Here is a 22,460-nt window from a genome sequence, read left to right on the forward strand (position 1 = left end):
GAACATGACGGCAAGGAATTCCCTGTCCTGGAGAGTGGGAAGCTCGTTCTGAAGTTGCCAGTGACCGGGAAGCAAGCACTCAGCATCCCGACACTTGAGTTTTAAAGAGGTTTGTTGACTGCGGTGAGCATGGGTTTCTTATCCTGATTATCACTAAGCAAGCTCAGTAATCACCACGCTTCCTTTTCACGTAAACGTGTACAGGGCAGTTGTAAAACGTCCAATAGCCGTCAATCCCCACTCTCGCATTGAATGCAGTCCAGTAAAGCTGCGGTCCCGCCAGCTCGCACAACAAAGGCAAACGCCATTTACATTCCTCTTTAGAACACGGTAACTTAGCATGTTGCTGGAGCAAAAATACGGGCTGCCCAAGGCAGGCGAGGCAGCTGATGGTCCCTGCTCCACGGCTGTCTAGCGGCATGAAAAGTTGCCCTACGCGAAGGACCTCTGAGGAGCATAACTCTTCTCTGGCAGTTACGTCAGCGAGCTGCCACTCTGTCACTCACCTGGTCACAACAGAAAGGGGGAGGAGCACAACCGCCATGGGAGCGCCCATCTCTGAAGGCCTGAAGGCCTACCGACCAAGTGCCGTGCTGTGGGGTGAGGACGTGACTGCACACCCCTTCACCCCTTGCGAGTCTCCCGGAGTTGACCTTCCCACAGCCTGGGTGGATGTCTCACATGGCGGGGGAAGGAGGAGAGTGGCCTCCTCCCTGCCAGAGCCTCGGCAAGGCGAGACACAGGCTGAGCACGCCAACGCATGGAGCCTCGCTAGTGGGAATGGGTATCAATAGCTACCAAATCCGGACACAGCTGAGCCGTAAAATAGGTGCTGAGCAGTTGGACTATGGCAGGACTTCACCATAGGTGTGGGTTTATACTGCTGCAGAACCTACAGGTCGAAGGAGTTTAAGAGCCTTCCAGAGTAGGTGGCATTTTGTGAATGTCTCATGGCATCGTCTAAACACTCCAATCGCCCAGGGAAGCTGATCTACAAAGAATTTAGAACAAACAACATCAGAGTTAGACTTGAATCTTCTTGATTTCTGTCTCTGTTACTCTGCATAATCTTCTAAAGAAGACTCCCTTAAAGCCAGTTGCTCAAATAGCATCAAATAGCTTCATCACTGAAAAGAAACAGTTTGGGGATATCTTTGTGGCAGATCACACTTGTTTGGATTCTTTTACTTCAAACTGAACACCTCATCTAAATGCATACAGACAGGAAAAACGAAAACTGCTGTAGCTTATCTTGGTTGTCAGATTCTTTGCAAGGTTACAGACGTCCAGATTGGTTACACTGGACTTTTAATAGAAAAAAAAAGGAAAATAAAAATTAAACAGGAGCAATTAAATGAAGATACATTCCATATTAATCAGTTACATGAACTGACACACAATGTAAGGAAGTCACAGGGACTCTAGATGGACATCTGAAGAGTTTCTCAGGGCCTATCCACAACGGACCAATGATAACTTCTTCTCTCTCTTGTAATTTTCAGCAAAAAATTTCTGTACAAGAATAAATAAGGCTCAATGATATTTCGGTCGATGCATATTTCTATATGTAAGGTTGTGACAGCTGTCACCGAGAAGGTGTGAGATGCACACAAAAGCGATGGCAACCATGGTAAGACTGACTCATCAGCTGTCATCAGTTGCCCATGAATGCATTTTTTGATATAATTAAGTTTTGTGTCACTGTTACAATTTTACTCTTTGGTAAATCCTTTACCGTCAGGCTTACAGTTGGACAAGTTTTCTTTGAGTTGGTATGAACTCACACATTTAAGACTGTGACTCGTTTTGTATTTTCATTCAGCAACAGCCTACAAGACAGTAAGTTGCAATGTCACTGATACCCGGACTCCCATAAAAGAGTTTAAATCAACTTGACTGGAAAAAGACAGAGATAAATGAGGACTTCTCCACTTGAAAAGAAGAAATTTTTCATGGACCATTTTGTCCCTTTCATTTCTTCCGTGAGTGGGGAAGATACATCTCTCTGATGGAATGACTGTCCCTTCTTTTTAAATGTGTGAGATCATCTGTCATTTTCAAGAGACGCGATATTACTCAAATAAACCCAGTGAGAAGAAAGTAGACTCTGGCCATGAGAATGGAAAAGCGGAGTGAGGCAGGGACAAGACAGAGGACGGACTCGTAAATCTTCCCTCTAAGCGAGGTTTAGCCAGGCTGGTCCCTGATACGAGAGGGGCAGTTCCACATTGCATTGCCCATTGCACCTGCGGTGAGAGGAGAGGCACTGGGCTGTACGCGGTCCCGCACCCCGCGCCCACACGGCTCCATCCTCCGGCTGCGTCTTCTCCAGTCGACATCCGAGATCCAGCCGCTCACCTAATATAAAAATGTAATTTCTGTTTGCAGTTTCTCCAGATGTTCTAAAATAGATTTTTGTTACCTGGTGGCACTAAAGCAGCACAATGGTTTTATTATTTGTTTCATTTCACCCGTACAACCTGCTTTTTCCGCTTCTGTGCCAAGCTCACTGTTTGCACAAAACCGACCCTGACCCCAATCCACAGGCTTTACTTATGTCAATATTAAACTACTACAGGAACATCTGGATGCTGGAACGAGTTCCTGTTGTCCTACGTTTAATCCGAACATTTTCCAGGAAGCTGCATGTCACCAGCTGGTGTAGTCTTATTTGTCATGAGAGTCATTTCTCTCATCAGCCGGGACATCAAAAATCCCTCTCAATTGCAGCAATCAAATATGAATCACCACAGCACGTCTGCGGCCTGACTGTATTTCAGTTGTGAAACACAAGCGAGGATACGACTGTTTATTTGCTAAAAATAACACAACACTCTCTGCAACAACTGACACATCAATCTCTTTTCCTTCCCAGTAAAATTCCAGTGGGGTTATTTTCACTCCACCTACATCATCTTCCTAATTTAAATGTTTTTTATTGTTTGTTTTGTGAAGCACAGCATTGTTGCTATGTCAAAATGGGTGCCCTGTTTACTTCTGGCAGCAGCTCTACTGCATTTGGCTGGAAATAATATAATATACAGTTTGTTTCACGTAAAATGCATTTAAAAAGTGCATTGGGATCCATCCAGCCAAGAACAACTATACTTTCTGTTCCTCTGGAATATGTCACAATAAATCATCACGGAGGAGGAGCACAAAGAACGACTGGAGGAGCCCATCCAACAAGTATGGATTAATCCCACAGAGGCAGCAAGGGACACCGCTCCACAGCGCTCACAAGGAGGACAATGGTACCCTCAGCTTCGTGCAAAGGTCCTTCCATCGGAGTCGGAACACAAGCATTTCTCATTTCTGGGTATTTCTACAGTGACAGTATGAGAAAACATTTCCTGGACACTAATCACAGCTTTGCCATGCTCCGGTCTCAATAGCTAAGTGCCCACAGCAGCTAAGTCTCAGTGGGGGGTTCATCCCTTTCCCCTTCTTGCCCAACCCCTTTCGCTTAGGCACTGCGAGTGTCTGTCAGTCTTTCCCCCTCTTGTGTATCCTGTTTTGGTCCATTACACTTAACTGTGTTAAGTTTCAAACTTTACTGTGTTTCAAACCTACCTGTGTTTCACTCCAGCAATGGTTTGTACTTGTGTAAAAGCCCCCGACCAAATAAAGAGACGTCTGCAGGCATAAAAGAAATGCTCCTCCGTGGCAGGCGGCATGCTAACGAGGTGACAAAGCTGGTGGTGTGTATAAATAACTCTTGCGAGAGTCAGCACAGCTGGCGGAGAAGCAAGACACTATTTATTCTCAGCCTGTAGCCTGCAAATACCTAGGACTCAAATACCACACACGTCATCCGAGAACAGCCAGGATTTCGGTCTCTCTAGAAAGGTTTGAATCTCCACCACAAAAAAAAACCCCGTGGAGATCTACAAATTGGGGAAAAAAGCAGGAAAACGCCAGCCGCCAGCCCCCCGCCCATGGGTGCCGGCTCCCCGCAGCCCGGCGGGGCCGTCCGAGGCAGAGGGACAGTGCCGCGTCCCCGCAGCCTCGGTGACCAGTGCCAGCACACCCGGACACAGCCCAGCTCTGCAGCCAGGCCTGTGGCAGAGCTCAGGGGGCGATTCCAAACGCATTTCCGCAGCCCCGTAGCGCGGGCTCCAGCGCGACTCTGCTGAACTGCAGAGCAGTTGCCACCACTTTGGCGTCGGTGGTGTCATCCAGAAACATCTAGTTCTCCCTCTCCTTTGTATTTTGGATTGTTAAGCTGCCTGTCCTGTTGCATTTGTTATCTTAAAAGCAAAACTTCCATGCAGATTGGAGAAAATATAAAAAATTAGCATTTAAAAAAATTACTTTGACTTTCTTGTATTCAAGGATCAGAAGATACTCATTTGAAGTTTTTCTTTGGTAAATGCTCTGTTTGAGGCTCTGGTTTAATTAATTTTAATGATGAATTTATACACCTGTTAAATGAAAAAATGTTAGAATGGAAACTTAAAACTTGTGTTGTATAATCATCATCATTACCACCTGTTATAACTACGCTGTTGCAAGAAGGTAACTCTCGCTCGATTCCTAAATAATTTGCTCACTCTGAGCTGATGTTTGCGCCGCCCACTGTGCCTGCTGAACCCTAACCAACTCTGTGCGACAGTGGTTAGGGCCGCGGAGGTGATTGCAGAAGCGCCCCCAGCGCTCCCGCCGCAGCACCACGCCACATCTGTCCCTCTGCACTCCGGTCACAAGAAACACAGCCATGCCCTAGCCGACCCTCCTTGGTTCTTTAACTTGCCTGAAACCGAAAAAAAAATAAATGTTCATGGGCTGCTTGGCTGCTTTAAGAAGACCCCAAACACTGTTTGCAGCTGGAAAAAAAAAAATAATAAGAAAAGGCCATAATGTTAAAGGAAGCTCTGTCAAAAATGCACCCGTGGTCGCGTCACAGCACCAGCTGGTACAGCTACAGTAATTCTCTGCAACGATCCCTTTCGACGCCGCACAAAAAGGCTGAGCGCGCAGTTCGGGTGGGGGCCTGAACCCCCCTTTCTCGGCTGCATTCCCAACCCCAGCCTCGCGCCAGTCCCCGTTCGGCCACACCGTGCAATGGGGCAAACGTCCCCCGGCTTGTGCCTGCTGGCTCGGGGGGTGGCCGTGCCCCGGGCCCCCGGCCCCGCGGGCAGGGCGGAACGCGGCTGCTGGGGTAGGATTCGCCACGGCGCTGGGCGAGCACCCGCGCCGCCACGCCAGTGGGAGTGCCCGTCCCTTCGGAAAGCCCCAACGCGCTCGTGTTCTGCGGGTAATGCTAAAGTGCCGTGTAAAATACCCGCAAATGAAAAAAAATGTCTGTAGATGTATTTTGAAATTCTGAGTTCATCTCTGTGTATCCCGCAGAGCAGGGAGCTTTCACTGATACATTTCTTACGGCTTCTTCAGAATGATGAATGGAAAAAAAATCTCCCCCCAACAGGAAGCTAAAATAAATAATGAACTGGGATACACCTACAAGAAATTGCTAATATTTTAAAGTCTAATTTCACAGGTAACCAGCTAAAAGAAAATGGCTTAGCCAGAATTGTTAAAAATGAAGCAACAGTCAAGAATACCGCAAAGCAACTAAAATAATCCAGGAAAACGATTCAGAAGTTTTTAATAGGGCCACATCTTGCATAGCAGTTTAAGATTTGGGGGTTCACTCTCTATATGCTTTATCTAAAACCAACCGGCCAAATGGGGTATTAGTCACTGCAGTTTTGGGCAGAGGTTGACAGGTTTGGAATGAATGAACAATTATGTGGTGCTCCCACATTATAACGTGGAATCAGCGTTGACATCTGCATTCCCGTTACTCTTGCCGTGTGTGCAATTACCTGTAATTTGGACACTGACTGCATTTGGCAAGCGGCAACATCTTAAGACCTCTCCAGACAAAAATATTCAGCTTTTTTTATCTGCATTTGGCTGTCACAGTCTGTTTTGTAAATCTGCTGCGCATGTTCGCAGCTTGCTTTACTTTTGTTCTGTACCACCAACAGAGCCTTTCACACGTGGAAGCTTTTCCGTTTATTGGCTGCGTGTCAGCAAAAAACACACATAAGCTTTGCAGGTCTTGAGGGACAGATAAGAAGGTAAGAAATATGATAAGAAGGACATAGAAAATTGATGCCACGAAACATACAGCTGTGTGTGGTAAGGAATGGTTATTTAGCGATGGGGAGGCAGAACAGTGGGTTTGCCAAGTCTCTCATTTAATGAAGCGTATGTGACCCTCGTGCCAAGTCACAGCTCTTTAAAACGGTATCTGGATTGGTCGGGCATTATGGAGCTCGCTGAAACTGTGTGTTGAGACTTGCTTCTGAAAGATATAGAGGTGGAATGCCCAAGGAAGGTAAAAAGCTCACTTTAAGCATTATTTGTCAAGGGCCAACATAAACTGAAACAGCTTGAAAGGAAACCCGTGGCATGCTTTGGGCTACGCCGGAGGTTGTCTAGAAGTTCTGTTCCCTTCTTACCGCCAGTCTCCATGTCCCTTCTGCTGCCGCTGTGGGATGGGATGGGATGGGATGGGATGGGATGGGATGGGAAGGGAAAATCTGTCATTCTTTAACACAGTATCTGCACGAGGGGAAATTCTCCCTTGATTAATGAAGGGGCTCTTGCAATCATTCACACAATCACAGCTGGGCTTCCCAGCGCTCACTCCTTTGAGAACTGCATCTCCAGCATCCTCCTTTACGTGGCAGAAGATGGAAAAGGATTTAGTAAAAATCTTCGTGGAAACTACTTAGTAGTGAAAAGTATTGCTTTTGGTAGTGGGGATAATACTTCCAGATATTCTTGAGTGTGTAATTCATTATATTCTTGAACTAGAGAGAAGTTGTAGATAAAATACTCAGAAAGCATAGACTATAATCTTTGGAGGATATAATGTAAGACTTGGAGGATAATGCAAAGATAGCTGAATTACCCAGGCCACTTCCGCGCACACTGCTTTGGCCGACAGCTGTATTTGGGGCAGTTTATTTGGAACCACAAGTGGTCTGCATCAAAGGGACTGACGCGCTGCAGATGAGTATGTCCTTGCTTTTCCTCTTCTGGTTTGGATGAGAGAAAGAGAATACTTTTAGGCTTAAAAATACACACAATTTGATGGGCCAGGGACCAAACTCTTTTCCTTGGCTAGTTATTGAGATAGCCCCAAACACTACAGAAGATCTTGTGCTCTCGGCAGCCTTGACGCCATGTGTCCCAATGGCAATGTTTTGCTTTAGAATATCCTACTGGAAAGAAGCTGGGAACCTGAGAATTCAAATTCTGTTTCAGTGATAAATATATGCCAGAAATTTACCTAAGCATCATGTTTCGGACCCCCACAACCCAGAATAAATTATCCATTATCGGAACGGGAAGGATGAGACCCACCCTATCAGCACACCAGATCTTTTCCCACAGGATGGAGGGCAGGCAGTCTGGGCGGGGGCAGAGATGTCATTTTTATAACTGGGAATTGGTTTTGGTAATTTTTCACAAGTGATTTATTGAAATCACGCTAGACTAAGTAGTATAGGGAGGCTGCAGGCTGATGGCTCAAAGTGCTGCCAGTGCCTGCATGAGCTAGATGAGAGTGGAACTGTGCGAGATGCTAACAGGCCAGCCAGGAACGGTTGTGTCATGCTCCTGCAGGTAACGGGGGAGACAGCACATTCTCTAACGACATACTTTGTGCTGTAATAGAGAAAAACAGAGGCTGAGGTTTGGATTTCTTATTTCAAGCTGTGTGGGATTTTTGCAGGGAATACCACAAACGAAGCGGTTTATTTCAGCCAGTGCAAAAATCTGGATGGGGAAACTCTGAGACTACACAGCGCTATACCGGAGGAAGATTTCCATCTCACAATTTAGCCGCTACACTTCGTGTCACCTCCACCAACACCGCTGCTAATCCCATTAATCTCTCGTGTGTCTCACTGTCTGCATGGATGCTCTTTTAGGCACGGACGAGCCCTTTCCTCTGCTGCAGTCACCACGGCAAGCCGTGTCGCATGGCGCTGAAACCAAGAATATCTCCCCCTTAAAGCAAGACATTTATTCTTGTATTCATACCACATTTTCATTATTAAGAAAAAATATGATTCATAAAAAATTACCCTGTGGCAATATGCAGACTTCAATATTAATGCCATTTTATTAAAAAAAAAATAAATCTTCTAAACCAGAAGAGATTAAACTCAAGCAGGAATAAATACTACTGTCTGCCTGGAAGCCACATCTGTGCCCTTTGTCTCCCATCTTTTGACATCTCCAGAAAGTTACAGAACATTTTCTCTTGAGCAAAAAGCCCCTCCTGGATATGGATGTGTTCAGTGGTCTTTGAGAAAGGCCTAGTGGTCTTGTAATTCCTCACTCACACGGCCCCAAGCCGGCTCTATTCCACCACCGGGTTTTACACAGCAATTAGACAGTCGCTCAAATCATTGTTACTCTGTTCTTTTGCCTCAGAAAACACTCCTTTTGCGAGATTCTGCCTGTTCTGCTGACTGATAAGAAAACGTGCACTCAAATTGGTCCTGCTTGTAAAAACTCTGACTGACAGCCCCGTGGGACTGCAGGACCGTAAGCCTCAGGTCGTTCCTGGGTCCTTTTGAGTGGGCATGAAAGGCGCTGCCGTGCTGAGACGTCCAACCCTGTAGTTCTGAGCTCCCATTTCACTCTTGGCAATCTTATCTCTGGAAGGCAGCGTAACTGCAGCAACCGCACATCTCATTTCAGAAAAAATAAAGAAACGTTTATTTTCCATTTTAATGGTTTACTGGAAACTAGTTCACGGGGAACGAAGAGCCTGATGACGAGCAAAAATGAAAGCCAGCAAGACCCAGTTACTCACCCGCGCTAGGCTGGTTCCAGAAGGGACTTTATAGGGGACGTACTTCCTGTAGATGTGCCCAACTCGAGAGCACGGAACGTCAAACATGCCACCTCCGCACATCCACACCTGGGAAGGAGGCAGAAAGCAAATGAAAGAATGATTCCTGGAGACAAATGGGGCAAAAAAAGCATTATGGGTCGTGGGTACGGGAAAAGGACACATGGCTCTGTACCGCCCCTGCCCCTGCCCCAGCCCCAGCGGCGGCCCTCGGGATGCGGGCAGCTGGGGGTAGCAACGGGGCGGACCCCCACCCTGCAAAAGCAGAGCACGCGCAAAATAAAATCATAAACCATATTCAGAATATCTACCAACGGTCCTCCTGCAACACAACCGAGATGTTATTGTGTCTGTTGTTTGACATGTACAGGACCAAAACTCCAAAAGACGGCTACCTGAGTAAAGCAAACCATCGACCAGCAGTACATTTTTTTTCCGTAACACCTGGCTTACATTTTGTTTTGAAGAGTGAATACAGAGTTCAAATACTATGATGCTCTTCATTTTTTAAAGACAAAGGAAGAAAAAATCACTTTCCTTCTGATCGAATTTACGTAGGCAGAGAAGGAAGATCACGCCGCTACATCTCATCATTAACGCTTTAATACCGGAACGGGGGGAACCATCTGGAGTACACAGGTTGGATGCTTCAGGTCTGAGCAGCCCCCACGCAGGCAACATTGATGGGAGCCGCAAGCACTTCGTGGCTCTAAAAATGAAGCTGTATCCTGCCGGGCAGCAGGTGAGGAATCCTTCACAGTTCTTCACCTGCCGTGACTCGGTTTCACCAAGCGGCCGTGAGAGGAGGGTTGGGTGCCGGCTCAGAGGAGCTATGGCAACCGTGCTACGACCACCTATGGGCATCCTCTGCTGTGCTCTGGCGTAGAAACGCCAGCCACCAAACTCCAAGGTGACTATGAGACAACTTACATCGCATACTGACAACACTCATAACTTTCTGAGTTCCAGTAAAGCCATTTGCAAATCAGGGAAATGGAAACCACCACCAAACCCACCCCCCAACACCCCCAAGCAGAACTCTTACAGTACCCGAAAAGCAACCGCCCAGCAAGAGTTTGAAATGAATTTAGAGCGAAAACATCGGTGTTGCAAAAAATATTTCCCAATCCCGGCAAAACAATCTTTTGTTGCTCACAACTTCAGAACCGAAGGGCTGTTATTCCGCGTCAGGGACGCTTGTGGTCTCAGCTTTCAGCCTTTCGACTGAAAACAAACAACCCACCCCCCTCTCGCCCCATTTAAAAGAAAATCGCACCAAAGCTGAGAAAGAGAGAGGGCTTGTCCTTTCCACGTCGCTTTAGGTGGACGTACATAAAGACGCTTCATGAACCATCTCCATGGATCTGGATGAGAATTTAAGTCCATGCATTACATATATGAAGTAATTTTGTCTGTATTTGATGCCCTCTGGAGCAAAATGGTATGAAATGAGTTTGCGACTGATGTTAAAGCAGAGCAGAATGTAGCAAACTGAAAGTTTCACCAACAATTTCCATACAGAAAGGAATTAATCCAAAAGTTGATACACTCTGAATTAAAACAGCCAGGAAAATATGATGTGATCACAAACACTTGACGTTCTGCACGCAGCCTGCGGAGAGCAATGTGCACCTCTACACTTTTTACCACACATTTCTCATTCCATCTCTTTTGTCCTGCCCGCCAGCTGGCTGTAGCTACCGGCTTTTTGAAATCACAGGAAATGAAATGATTAATTCCCTTCGTTTAAAACAATAGTGAAAATGGGCGCGAGTTTGGCTCTGCTTGCCTGTTTGTGTTAGAGCGGGTGTTTCTGCCCGGTCCTGGCAGTGCGGCTGTGAGCTTGGGACTAGATTTTAGTGACGTGACCATGCAGACGCTAAACACCGCAACATGGGATAACGCTCTGCTCGAGTGGGACTCAAAGCACCTCCTGAAGGTGGCACGTGGAATTCAGCCCCCGAGACTGACTGCGCTATTCATGCTGAGAATGGAGGAAACAGGGGGTTGAGAGCGACGGCTTGGGTTAAAATAAGTTGGATAACGCCGTAGTTAAAAAAATTTGTTATTCAGCTTTCCACCGATACTTCGTTTGGATGGTACATCACCTCCACCTGTTCCAGCAGGAACCTCCTCTCTGTGGCTGTCTTCAAACAACCCAGTGCACCGATGAAAGTGCAGACCTATATTTACTATTTGCTCTTGTTTTTTAAATTAAGGTGTTACTTCAAAGGACAGACGAGATACTACAGTGATTAATCACGGTTTCTTAGCCTTTGAAGAACGGATAGCACAGCAGTTTGACTCAGACGAAGGTCAGCCACAGAAGAAATTTAACAGACAAGAAAGCAGATAGGTATAGAGAGAGGCCAGTATCACTTTAACTCAGACAACGAGAACTGGAGCCGACATATATTGCATTTCCTCCAAAGCGGTAGGATAGCAGTAAAAAAAATAAGAAAAGGAGAAAAGGAATTAGAAAAAAACTGTCAGATATGCTGAGACAATACCAAGTGGGAGGAAATAACACTTTGTGTTAGGCTTATATTAGATAGATACAAAACTTGAAAATGCGGCGCTGCACCGGAGGCGGCTGTGCAGGGTAATTGAAATGAATCCTGGGCTGCCGTGAAGGACATTCGGCAGCTGTTCCTGTTTATCTTTTAGCTTCGGAATGATTTTAAAGGCATTTTTTATATTTTCCTGGGAAGATCCGTTGTGGCAGCTTTGTCTTTAAAATGTGCATTTTTATGCCACCTGTGCTAAACGCGAGAAGTCGGAGAATGGCTTCTGCGTTAAATATTGCAGACCTCCCGTGTATCATGCAAGGAACCCCGGTGGCGTGGCACATCGGCAAAACCGTATCTCAACGCCGATGCCTCTCTGCCTACCTAAGGAGCACGCAATGAAACTCTCGACAGCGCTAATGTCTCCTTCCTACAAAAGCAACGAATCTGCTCTGCAGCTGAGGTATAAAAAACAAAGACAAACCCAAAACAATGCAACTTCAGCTTGAAAGGTCAAAAGGAGTGGTTTATGTGTCAGCTATGTACTACATCACAATTTATCTTTATATAGCTCCTTCCAACCGAGTGTCGCAGAACACTTTGTAGGGATGGCGGAAAGCAACCGGCAAGCGTTAAGGCAGGCTTTGAAAGAGAGTAAGCTGTGGTTGTGCGGCTGTGCTCCTGACCGGAGCTGAGGTGTCACAGATGCGCTTTTTGGCTCTTGGGTGAATCACCCTCTTTTCACATCACTTCTCTGTCTTTAAGACTGAATTCTGCTTGCTCTTGTGGGTTTTTTATCCCCTGCCTAGTTTACGAGTGATCCAGCCAGGGCACTGTCTGGAAAATGTAAATACTGTGTACGTGAGAACGAGACTCCAACCCATCCGCTGCACTGTCATCGGAATTACTGCAGTAAGAGACTCGTGATTTTTGAGCAGCAGACGATGCGTTGCTGTGGAACGGGAACATAAATCCAGCAAATTATGTAAAAGACTGAGGGGGGACTGAATGAATTTTGGATCAGGCTTCAAAACTAATTGAGAAATACACTGCTGCTGAGAGTCAGTAACAAGACAGACAACAGCGAGAGAGACAGAAATGGATGGAAAAAGCAAAAACCCAGTAAACCGGTGGAAGAGGAGTATAAAGTATGCCGTGCAAAGCCGTCAGCTTGGTGCTCTGAGCACTGTGCAAGAAGCAGAAACTACAAACAGGAGAAATGTATTACCACAATGGGGCTGAAAAAGTTGTAGAAAATAAGACTATAAAAACTTTATGGGATTTTTCAGTCACTCTTCCTGAAATATAAGTCAAAAGAACAGATTTAGCAGTTGTAGAAAAGGAGAAAGAAGAATACTTTCCTGTGAACTTTTCCAAGTAGTGGGAATGTTCAGCTAAATGCATGAAAAAATTGAAAAATCAGATCACTGGCTGCAAATCCGCAGTCAATGGGTTCACAAACAGCAAAACCATTCGCTTGTGGTGCGGTGGGAGTTCCTGTCAGGGGTATTAAAACCGCACCGTGGAAACTGGGAACTGACGACTGTGGATATTTCAACAATACTCACTGGCACCTCTGAGATGTTGTGAAAGGTGGCAATATTCCACGTTTGTCAGCTCTTCACGTAGGTTTCTACTGCATTGACAAGCGGTAATGCTCCCGCAGGCCCTATCTCCCGCCAGGATTGCCAGCACCGGAGGGAATTCATAATGATGAGGACAATGATGATAAAGAAAGGCATTAATGAACTTGGAGGTGTGCGTTGGAAAACGGGGATGAAGAGAACGCGGCAGATGTGTCGGCATGGATAAGGTTAAAGCAACTGTAGATGCAGGTGACCGGCTGGGGCAGCACCGTGAGCATTCCTGGTAAGGTGTGATGTATGACGCCTAAGGAACGTCCCACCTAAAGGATCTTCTGCAAACCTCTCACTGCTCTGTATTTTGGAGATCACTACGTAAACTGTGCTTTTCTAACAGGTTTAAATTTAGGATTTCCTAAAGAGTGGCTTCCCTGGCTATGGAGAGGAGACGCTATTGATCCGGTCAGGCCCAGGGCTTTGCCAGCTTTCACCAGTCTGGCACGCGCCAAAGCGTCGTCAGCGAGATACCACACATCTTTTCAATTAAAAAATTGATCCCGAGGTTATGCTGCCAAAAAAATGAAAATGCTGCACGTTATTTCTTATGTAAAAGTTAACCTAAGGGACTATTGAATGAAGAGGTCATATTTTGAGACCCGGGCTGTGGCTGCCCCCTCCCCCTGCCCCGACCGCGTGTGCGAGTGCTCCGAGTCGGGACCAGCAGTCAATCAGCGTGACCCCAGCGCTGCGCTGGCTGCCGCCCTCCGCGGCAGTGTTCCCAAGCAGGAAAGAACAAAAGAGAAATATGTTGGTTTCCTCAGTTGAGGAAATAAAGGTCAAGCAAACTTTTAAGCAGCAGGTTTTGTTTTTTTTTGGTTTTTTTTTTAAAAATTCTGTCTCTCTGAGTTCCTGACAACTCAGCACCTGGAACAGTCATGCCTGAACTCTGAGGAAGTTTCCCTTCCTGCTATGGCACAATTCCAAACGTCACAGAAACGTTATAAAGCGCACTGTATTTTGGAGGAACTTATTGAATTACACTGCAGTAAATTTAGATTCACTGCAGACTCACTCTCTGTAGTGCCATTCTTTTTCCATCGAACACCCTTCCCGCCCGGACACACACAAACATCTCTTTTGGTCCACACCGCCCACCTTCTGTCCCCGTACAACGAGTCGGGAGCTGCTGCCCCGCTCCCCAGGCAACCCTTTCTCCTGCTAACCTCATTTTTAATCAGTCCTTGAGCTCTGCCTTAGCGTCTTGATCCCATAAAGCGATAGAGCAGCGACTCCCCCGGGCTCGCCGGACGGCCCTTGACGCAGCAGCAACGCGCAGCAGCACGGCACAGACAGCACGGCAGCAGAGCTGATGAAGTCCATGATGAAGCAGCTCATAACTCCTTAAGACAGAGGACTTTAGACAGACTATTTTGTTGAGCCTTGAGCAGCACAGATCTAGCCACCATACTTTTCCGACAGATCCCCTTTCTCTGACTCTCTGAGCCCACGCTTTCGCTCACGGCTTCCCGCCGGCTTTGTAGCAAACACTCCTGCAACTTGAGTTGTGGAGGTGACTGTGGATACCTCTGGGACAGTAACGCAGAGGCTTTTGGTCAAGAAGAGGCTTTTCCTTAATAGGGTATTGATTATCAAGTGATCTTTTCCCCTTGGCGTGCAAATGTTTCTGTGGGGTGAAGTTTCATTCCAACATCTCGAAAATTCTCCAAATAAAATCAGGCCAGAGAAAATCAAACACATACTGTTTCTTAAATGTGATTCCACATTCGCCACCAGTGAATTTGGACATATAAACATGATATTTGACACACACATTTATCAAAATCCTTCCTTAACATACCCATAAGCTTACCTTTGCACCAAAAACATTAGCGGTGCTAATTAGAGACACACGCTACAGCTTGTCTGTGCTACAGTGCCCGGACCTACTGTTAAAATGTTCAGCAGAAGGGTCACAGAGGTCTGTCGGTCCGTGGGGTTTAAAACTCAAAGCTCACCATGAGCCGGCAATGCGCCATCCCAGCCCAGCGAGCCCCCGGCCCGGGCTGCATCCCCGCAGCGTGGCCAGCAGGGCGAGGGGGGATTGTGCCCCTCTGCTGCGCTCTGCTCTGGGGAGACCCCCCCAGTGCTGCCTCCGGCTCGGGGGGTCCCCACAGCAGAAGGCCCCGGAGCTGTTGGAGCGGGGCCAGAGGAGGCCCCGGAGATGCTGGGAGGGCTGGAGCCCCTCTGCTGGGAGGACAGGCTGGGAGAGGTGGGGGGGTCAGCCTGGAGAAGAGAAGGCTCCGGGGAGACCTCAGAGCAACTTTACAGTATCTGAAGAGGTCCTACAAGAAAGCTGGAGAGGGACTTTTTACAAGGGCATGTAGTGATAGGCCGAGGGGGGATGGCTTCAAACTGGAAGAGGGGAGATCTAGATTGGATATTAGGATGAAATTCTTTACTGTGAGAGTGGTGAGGCACTGAAACAAACTGCCCCGAGAAGCTGTGGCTGCCCCATCCCTGGAGGGGTTCAAGGCCGGGTTGGACGGGGCTGGGAGCAACCTGGGCTGGGGGGAGGTGGCCCTGCCCGGGGCAGGGGGGTTGGAACTAGATGACCTTTAAGGTCCCTTCCTGCCCAAACTATTCTAGGATGCCATGAAAACTCATTGCTGAGCAGAGAAGGAGGAATGACCTGCGAGCACTCCTCCCTCCAGCCCACAGAGCAGGGCAGCCAGGTCAGGACCAACCGGACACCACTCCAGGGTGCACAGGGCAGCCCTGGCTCTGGCACGCACCCCCTATAACCGCATCACCGTATTCCAATTAGCCATGGGAATCCCCAGCCTGACACGGTGAAGGCTGTTGTGGCACAGGGATTGCAAGGTGATTCGGAAAGAGAAGTATTAAAGAACAAAACCCCAAGCTCTACACATCTGATAAGCAGAGACCTGCTGGAGCTTGTGGGCCATAGACCTTGCTGCTAAAAGGTTAAGAGGTTGCAGGAAGGCGCCACCTGATGAATAGGTCTTAAGTGGGGCACACACCTACAGAGGTAATAACGATGGGCTGTGAGAAGTGCCAGGAAAGCCCCTAACAACGGCCTTCTCATGTTATCTTTAGGCAATCAGAAGTAGTAGGGTTAGTTGTGCATGTTTGAAAGAACCAACCAGACTGTGATGCGATCTCTATATAACCCCTGAAAGTTTTCGAATAACCGACTTTCTGCTTGCATCAAGCTGCGTCCCATCTCTCAGTCGCGGCAGGCTGTGTCATCAGCGTGGTCTCTGTATAGAGTACGCAGATTGTTCGCTTATTTGCCGTGGTATAGCAGCTTTTGTACAAATAAATCTCGAAGTTAAAACCAAGATGATAGCTGGAGAACATAAAAGGAACACTGCGTCTGTCACTAAGGTTAAAGATCAGCCTGAAACACTCCTCTAAACATGAACTTCCCACAATTACGAGAGATTTCAAACCAGCTGCTTTCTACAAGTTTTTAATGAAAACCAGTCATAGTTTTGCAAAATATTAGGAATTAATGGAGTCAAAGAAGAAAAGAATGAGAACAGCTAAATGTCTGGTGGTTAGATGCGTTCCTGAGGCAGGATGCTCCAAGTGATTATTTGCCAAGCAAAATCCCATTAATATGAGACATGACATCAACACAGAGTACCTGTCCTACGGCACTCCCACGGGCCACAGACGTGGACACTCTATGGAAAGATCAGCTGTAGTTTCAGACCCACCCAAGCAGCTGAGGAAACTGAACCAGGCTGGCCGTCTGCCTTTTTCATTGACTTGCGAATAACAGAAAGATGGCAAGCCCACCATCTTCCCAGGTTTTATGAATAGAATCACAGAATGGTTTGGGTCGGAAGGGACCTTAAAGGTCATCTAGTTCCAACCCCCCTGCCCTGGGGGCAGGGACACTTCCCCCCAGCCCAGGTTGCTCAAGGCCAACCTGACCTTGAACCCCTCCAGGGATGGGGCAGCCACAGCTTCTCGGGGCACCCTGCGCCAGGGGCTCACTGCCCTCAGAGTGAAAAATGTCTTCCTAATATCTAATCTAAATCTCCCCTCTTCCAGTTTGAAGCCATTCCCCCTCGTCCTATCACTACATGCCCTTGTAAAAAGTCCCTCTCCAGCTTTCTTGTAGGCGCCCTTCAGATACTGGAAGGCCACTATAAGGTCTCCCCGGAACCTCCTCTTCTCCCCCCCAACTCTCCCAGCCTGTTCTCCCAGCAGAGGGGCTCCAGCCCTCCCAGCATCAACAAAGCCGGTAAATTAAACTGTCTGGGTAACTTGTCCCCATTTAAATAAGTTTTAAGATGACTGAATCTATAGCTATAGTAGAAACTATCGAAGCAGAAACCCTTCCCAAGCTGATATTGGTGATTCTGTTAGAATAAAACCCAGTCCTTTCTGTTTCTCCTTCCCGCCTCCATGATTTTTCTCCCATTTTTTGTCATTCCAAACAAAACAACAGTCTTTTTAAAACTTACATCTGTTAAATTCTTCCAATAGAAAGTTGTTCCTATTTGGCGATCATTTCTAAAGAGGATTTTTTTCTTCTTTTAACACTAATAAGAAAGGACAGGGACCCTAAGGTCAGTATATACTAATGAGATGAATCAGGAGATATGACTGAAACGAAACCCAATGTGACACAGCTAACTCCAAAAAAATCCATCGCTCCAGCAAAACACCCTGGGACAATCTAGTATCTCAATTTCCAGTGCTGTTACCATGGTTTCTGTACAAAGACTGGAGAGCATTAGAAGTACATTCTTTGTGATAACGAATAAAAGGAATATTTGAAATCGGATAATAAAATCTTGGGTGACCTCTCAGAGACCGTTGTGGCAGCTACTAGTGACTGCTTACATCTGCCCCTGGAACAACCTAAATGGACAGAATGTAAATCAATATATTCTAAATACAGTCTAGCTATTGGGTTTCCCCTGCCTTGCTGGTTTATTTTGCTGGGGTATAAAAATAATTTGGAGCAACGTGAGAGTAGCACAGTTAATAGAAACCATTTTGTTTTTCTTGATAACTCCTGTAAAGACAGCCTGGCAGTCCAGCATCGGCTCATGCTGGATGTTTTGTTCAACAGAATGGCTTCAGCTCTATTGTTTTAATCACTCTTGAAACTCGGATGCAGCGAGATGTATGATATTAGTTGTGGCTGACATACTAAATTTATTTACTGAGCTTTACACTGTTGGAGTTTGGAAGTAGGTTGGAAAGATCCTGAAGCTAAATGTGAATTCTAATTTCAGTTCCAGGCTTTATCCAAATATGCTTGACTCAGTTCATCTATGTCATGAAATTCTTTCAAGTCATTGAAAATCTTTGCATGGAGAGGCCATGAAGTGAAGTTCTTATCTCTTTGGGTACACTGGAACATAATAAACTCAGTTTTCAAAATCAGACATGTTAGTCCTCATCAAACTAATGCAAATACCCATTTTACACGTGGAAAGCAACAAGACTTTCAACTCAACACATCAAAGCCAAGTAACCGTTTTGAACACACATCGACATAGGGGATATGAGGATGTACCATGGCTGGTTGTACATAACCTGAGCACTTGAAAACTCCCCTATTTCATCATAACAATTATTCAAATGCAATTAAAAAATCACCCAATTTTGAAAATTTGGTGAGCAGATAACAGCTTATAACAGCTGAGCTGATGTAGTGATTCACTGCTACTGAAAAGGGTCCTTCTTCCTATGACTTCCTCTTGCCATTTGCACTCATTTCCCTCAGCTGACTCCAGCCAACTGCCAGAGATGATTAAACTTGTTGATGTGGGTGGAAAATCATGCCATTTTCTTTTTTTTATGGATTAGTTCTCTTTTGGCTTATTGAGCTGAGCTCAACACTTGAGCATGAAGTAAATGCAGTGTCTGAGGGAAGGTACGCGGAGAAGACTTGAGAAAAGGAACAAGGTAGAACTTCATTCTCTGCCGGTGGTAAGCCACCAGCCTTTCAGAGGGAACTGCATTCAGTGTGATTTTTGTATGGCTTCTGGAGCATATGTTTATGCCGTAGTTCTCTGTGAAATTAGTGGAAATCCCTAAAGAAAAAAAGTAGTACTGTACTAAATTAATTTTGGTTAAAAGACAAAAGCTAGTATGAATGAAAGCAGCATGATGACAAAGCGTATGAGAAATGAAAATCCAGAGGTGTAAGGCTATATGCAAGTATCGTATCAGGTGACTTGATGACTTACCTTAAAGGAGATTTCATACTGCTCTCCTCCCCATATTTCTAATCCTGGATCATATCCTCCCAGCTCCCAAAACCATTCCCGGTTAACAGCAAATAGACCTCCGGCCATTACGGGAGACCTGAAGGATAAGTAAAACAAAGGGTGAAAGACAGGAACAACACGCCATGCCTGAAGAACTGAGATTAGCCACGCACGTGGACAAGCAATACTGAAGGTGTTCGGACCGTGCGTTGTGTGCCTGTGCACGTGTGAGTGTAGCAGGTCTGGCTTCCACAATTGCAAAGGTATGGAAGGCGCAGACAAAGGGTACTGTAAACAATCAGCATTTACCTTTATTCACCCCAAAATGGACTCTAGATGAGAAACAGGCAACGTGATAGACAGCAGACAGATACACAGCATGGCAGACAGTCATGAACAAACTCCTTTTTTTTAAAAAAAGAATTTTGTTTATTACTAAATATACCCATATAACAGTAAAAGAAAAGGACTCTGGAAACCTGCCAAAGTACTGAATGTGGTCCCGGTACTCCACGTGAGGTAATCCACATTTAAGACTTAGCAAAACTTCAATTCCCGTCAGTCTCACAGGCGCTGGCTAGAGAAACGCGGCTACAGAGCAGCTGCTGGGAGTTAAACATCTGCTTTTCTACAGCGGCATTTAATACTCCTAAACTTTGTCTCACACTGGTAATTTAACTCGCAGGCAAACAATTTGCTATGTTTCCCATGTTTCCATTTATTCCATGAATAAACACATGGAATTTACTTGAATTAGCTCAGCTCTTTCCGCAGATAATATAGAAAACAAATGGGATATTTAAAGTTAGTGTTAGAGAATGTTCATGAAAAGCGCGTTTTAAATATATAAGCAGGAATTTTTGTACTGAAAACTACGATTTCCCCCCGACCCCACTACCAAGAAGACCACGTTTCTAACGCAGTAAATACACTGAGAGCTCTCAGGATTTAAATGTTGCTCACTAATTCCTCGAAGTGGTAGCAGCAGGCGGATACGAAGGGACCTGGGCTGCGCAGGAAGGAGACCACAGGCTGATGACGCTCCAATCCAACTGCTGTGTTCAACCGAGGCAGGCCACGCTCGCCTTAGGCGTTTCGGCGCGAGAAGGGAGGCCTTCCTCTTGCTGGCGGATCAGCAAGAGAAGAGTCGCCCAACGTACCGCGACGCGGACGGCTGCCCGACAGCGCGTCCTTACCGCAGCCCCGGCATGGAGCGGGGTCCCGTGCCGTGGGCCTTGTGAGAGACTCACCCCACCCGGGGGCACTTGTTCTGACTTACTGCCGGGGGGTTGTCTGGGGCTATGGAAGCAGATGGCACCATCCCTGAAGAACCGACTGGGAAATAAAACCGTCGCTCTTTGCCACTGATTTAGGACTTGGCAGAGAACCCAGGACTGGTAGGTACCACAGGAATCTGTGTAAGCTAGACGTTCCTTCAAGAGGGCATCAAGTTAGTAGAACAACATTCTGCCGTGTTCTCTTTGCCTTAACGCTTCTTATATTGCTGTCTTTTATCCAAGCCAGTGGAGAAGACAAGATTGCAAGCGGAGAGCTGGGTGGCCTCTGCCACCCCTAGGATGCCAGCAGATCCCCACAGGCACGAATGTTAGAAGATGAGTCTCTCATCTGCATTCACGGTAATGGCAAACATTACGGATATTTTACCTTTCGCTTCGACAAGATAGTTTTTAGAATATATATATTAGATTATATCTTATGTTAAACTACCCGTTTCCGCGACCAGGGAGCTCTGTTTTTAGCAGACTAATTCTATTTCCCTTTAGAGATGATGTTTTCAAAAGCACACAGAAGCTTTGTGAAACAAAGCTGCAGTATTCTAAGCGGCAAGGCCCTGCACTGTAACATACAATGAATGCTAATACTTTTTTACTTTTATTGACATTTCATACCTCAAATATTGACTGTTCCTTCCACATATGAATAAATTCAATGGAGATTCTATTAGAAACCTTCCCCTGGGAATTCTGACTACTACAATACATTTTCAATTCCTACCGAAGTACATCTAATTACAACATGCCTTTTGTGACTCCAGGTTCTAAATAATCAAAACACAATGTCCTTTTATAACGATGGACTTGCATGGAGAATGCTTATAACTAAATCTTTGCTGGCAGAAGAAATGAAGTCCCAGGACTCACTGGGGAAATGCAGGATGTCCCTAGTTCTCTTAGGTACAACATCTTTCATGAGACCTTCTCTTGACACAGCGAATGGCCTATGAAAAGGCAATCCCTGCAAGCGAACCAGATGGAAGATGAAAAAATCAGAGACTTCAAATTGCAAAATAATTGGCAGATACTTACAAATAACACTTTATGCCTAACCTGTAGACTTTTCCAGTGGTAATGCTGAGTAAAGAAACCCCTGGTTATTTAGACCCGAGTTCGTGAAAGTTCAGAACATGTATTACAATCAGCAAAACTACCAAACAATGACTGGAGCAGCGGCAAACTCATATTTCTTGCACTTCCTTAAGAAAAATAAAGAAAAAAGATACTTCATGTAATGTTGCCCCATTCTTTTTCATTCCACAACACGTTCCGACATTTGGTGCTTTGCAGGGGGAGGGATGGAGAGGACCAACAGGATGGCTTTTCGGTTTTCACTGGAGTGGGAGAGCAACAAGCTGGTGAGCCCGAGCGCTGGGCACAGGGCACCTGCCCCGCTCCCTGCCGCGAGCGGCTGCTGCGCAACAGCCCTTAAATTGTCTCCCAAATACAAAGGCAAGAGCCCAGCCCTACTGTCAACACGGATATGGAAAGTCCTTTTGTAGTCAACAGGATCACTCGCACAGATAAGAACTGCACTGAGCCCGAAGGAGAATTAATCTCCTGTTTAATGGCTTCCGTATAGAGATGTCAAGTACAATGCTATGCTTGTAGAAGTCATTTTTCACGAAATGTCCAACTCAGACGCTTAAACAATCAGACTTGAGCTATTGCTGCATAATGTTATGTGAGTAATTACAGTGGAAAGCTGTAAAATAGTCAAAATCTTAAAAGGACAAAGACTCCCAAAACATCAGAAAAGGTGGAAAGGCTAAAGTTGCTCAACTTAAAAATAGTTTCAAAAACCTTCCACGTGAGAAATACTGCACAGACTCACTGATTATACCTGGGAGAACAATATTGCAAGTAAAAGCTGATCCAAAAATGGCCCAAGAAGTCATAGATTCCTGTGCTGAGATGCAAAATGAGTTTGATTT

General features: G+C 46.1%; 1 protein-coding gene across 1 annotated transcript in view; it reads right to left on the reverse strand.

Annotated features, from left to right (window-relative positions):
* GALNTL6 (polypeptide N-acetylgalactosaminyltransferase like 6) overlaps positions 1-22,460 on the reverse strand; it is a gene marked incomplete at both ends in the record, with an annotated part of 489,559 nt that overhangs the window by 22,245 nt on the left and 444,854 nt on the right. Inside the window, 2 exons of the mRNA XM_082482361.1 lie at positions 8,843-8,950; positions 19,211-19,328. Of these exons, the coding sequence (XP_082338487.1) occupies positions 8,843-8,950; positions 19,211-19,328 (226 nt within the window). The remainder of the gene's footprint in view (positions 1-8,842; positions 8,951-19,210; positions 19,329-22,460) is intronic.

The sequence above is a fragment of the Vanellus vanellus genome, assembly GCF_965231255.1.
Source record: "Vanellus vanellus genome assembly, chromosome: 4".
In the NCBI taxonomy this organism is placed as follows: domain Eukaryota; kingdom Metazoa; phylum Chordata; class Aves; order Charadriiformes; family Charadriidae; genus Vanellus; species Vanellus vanellus.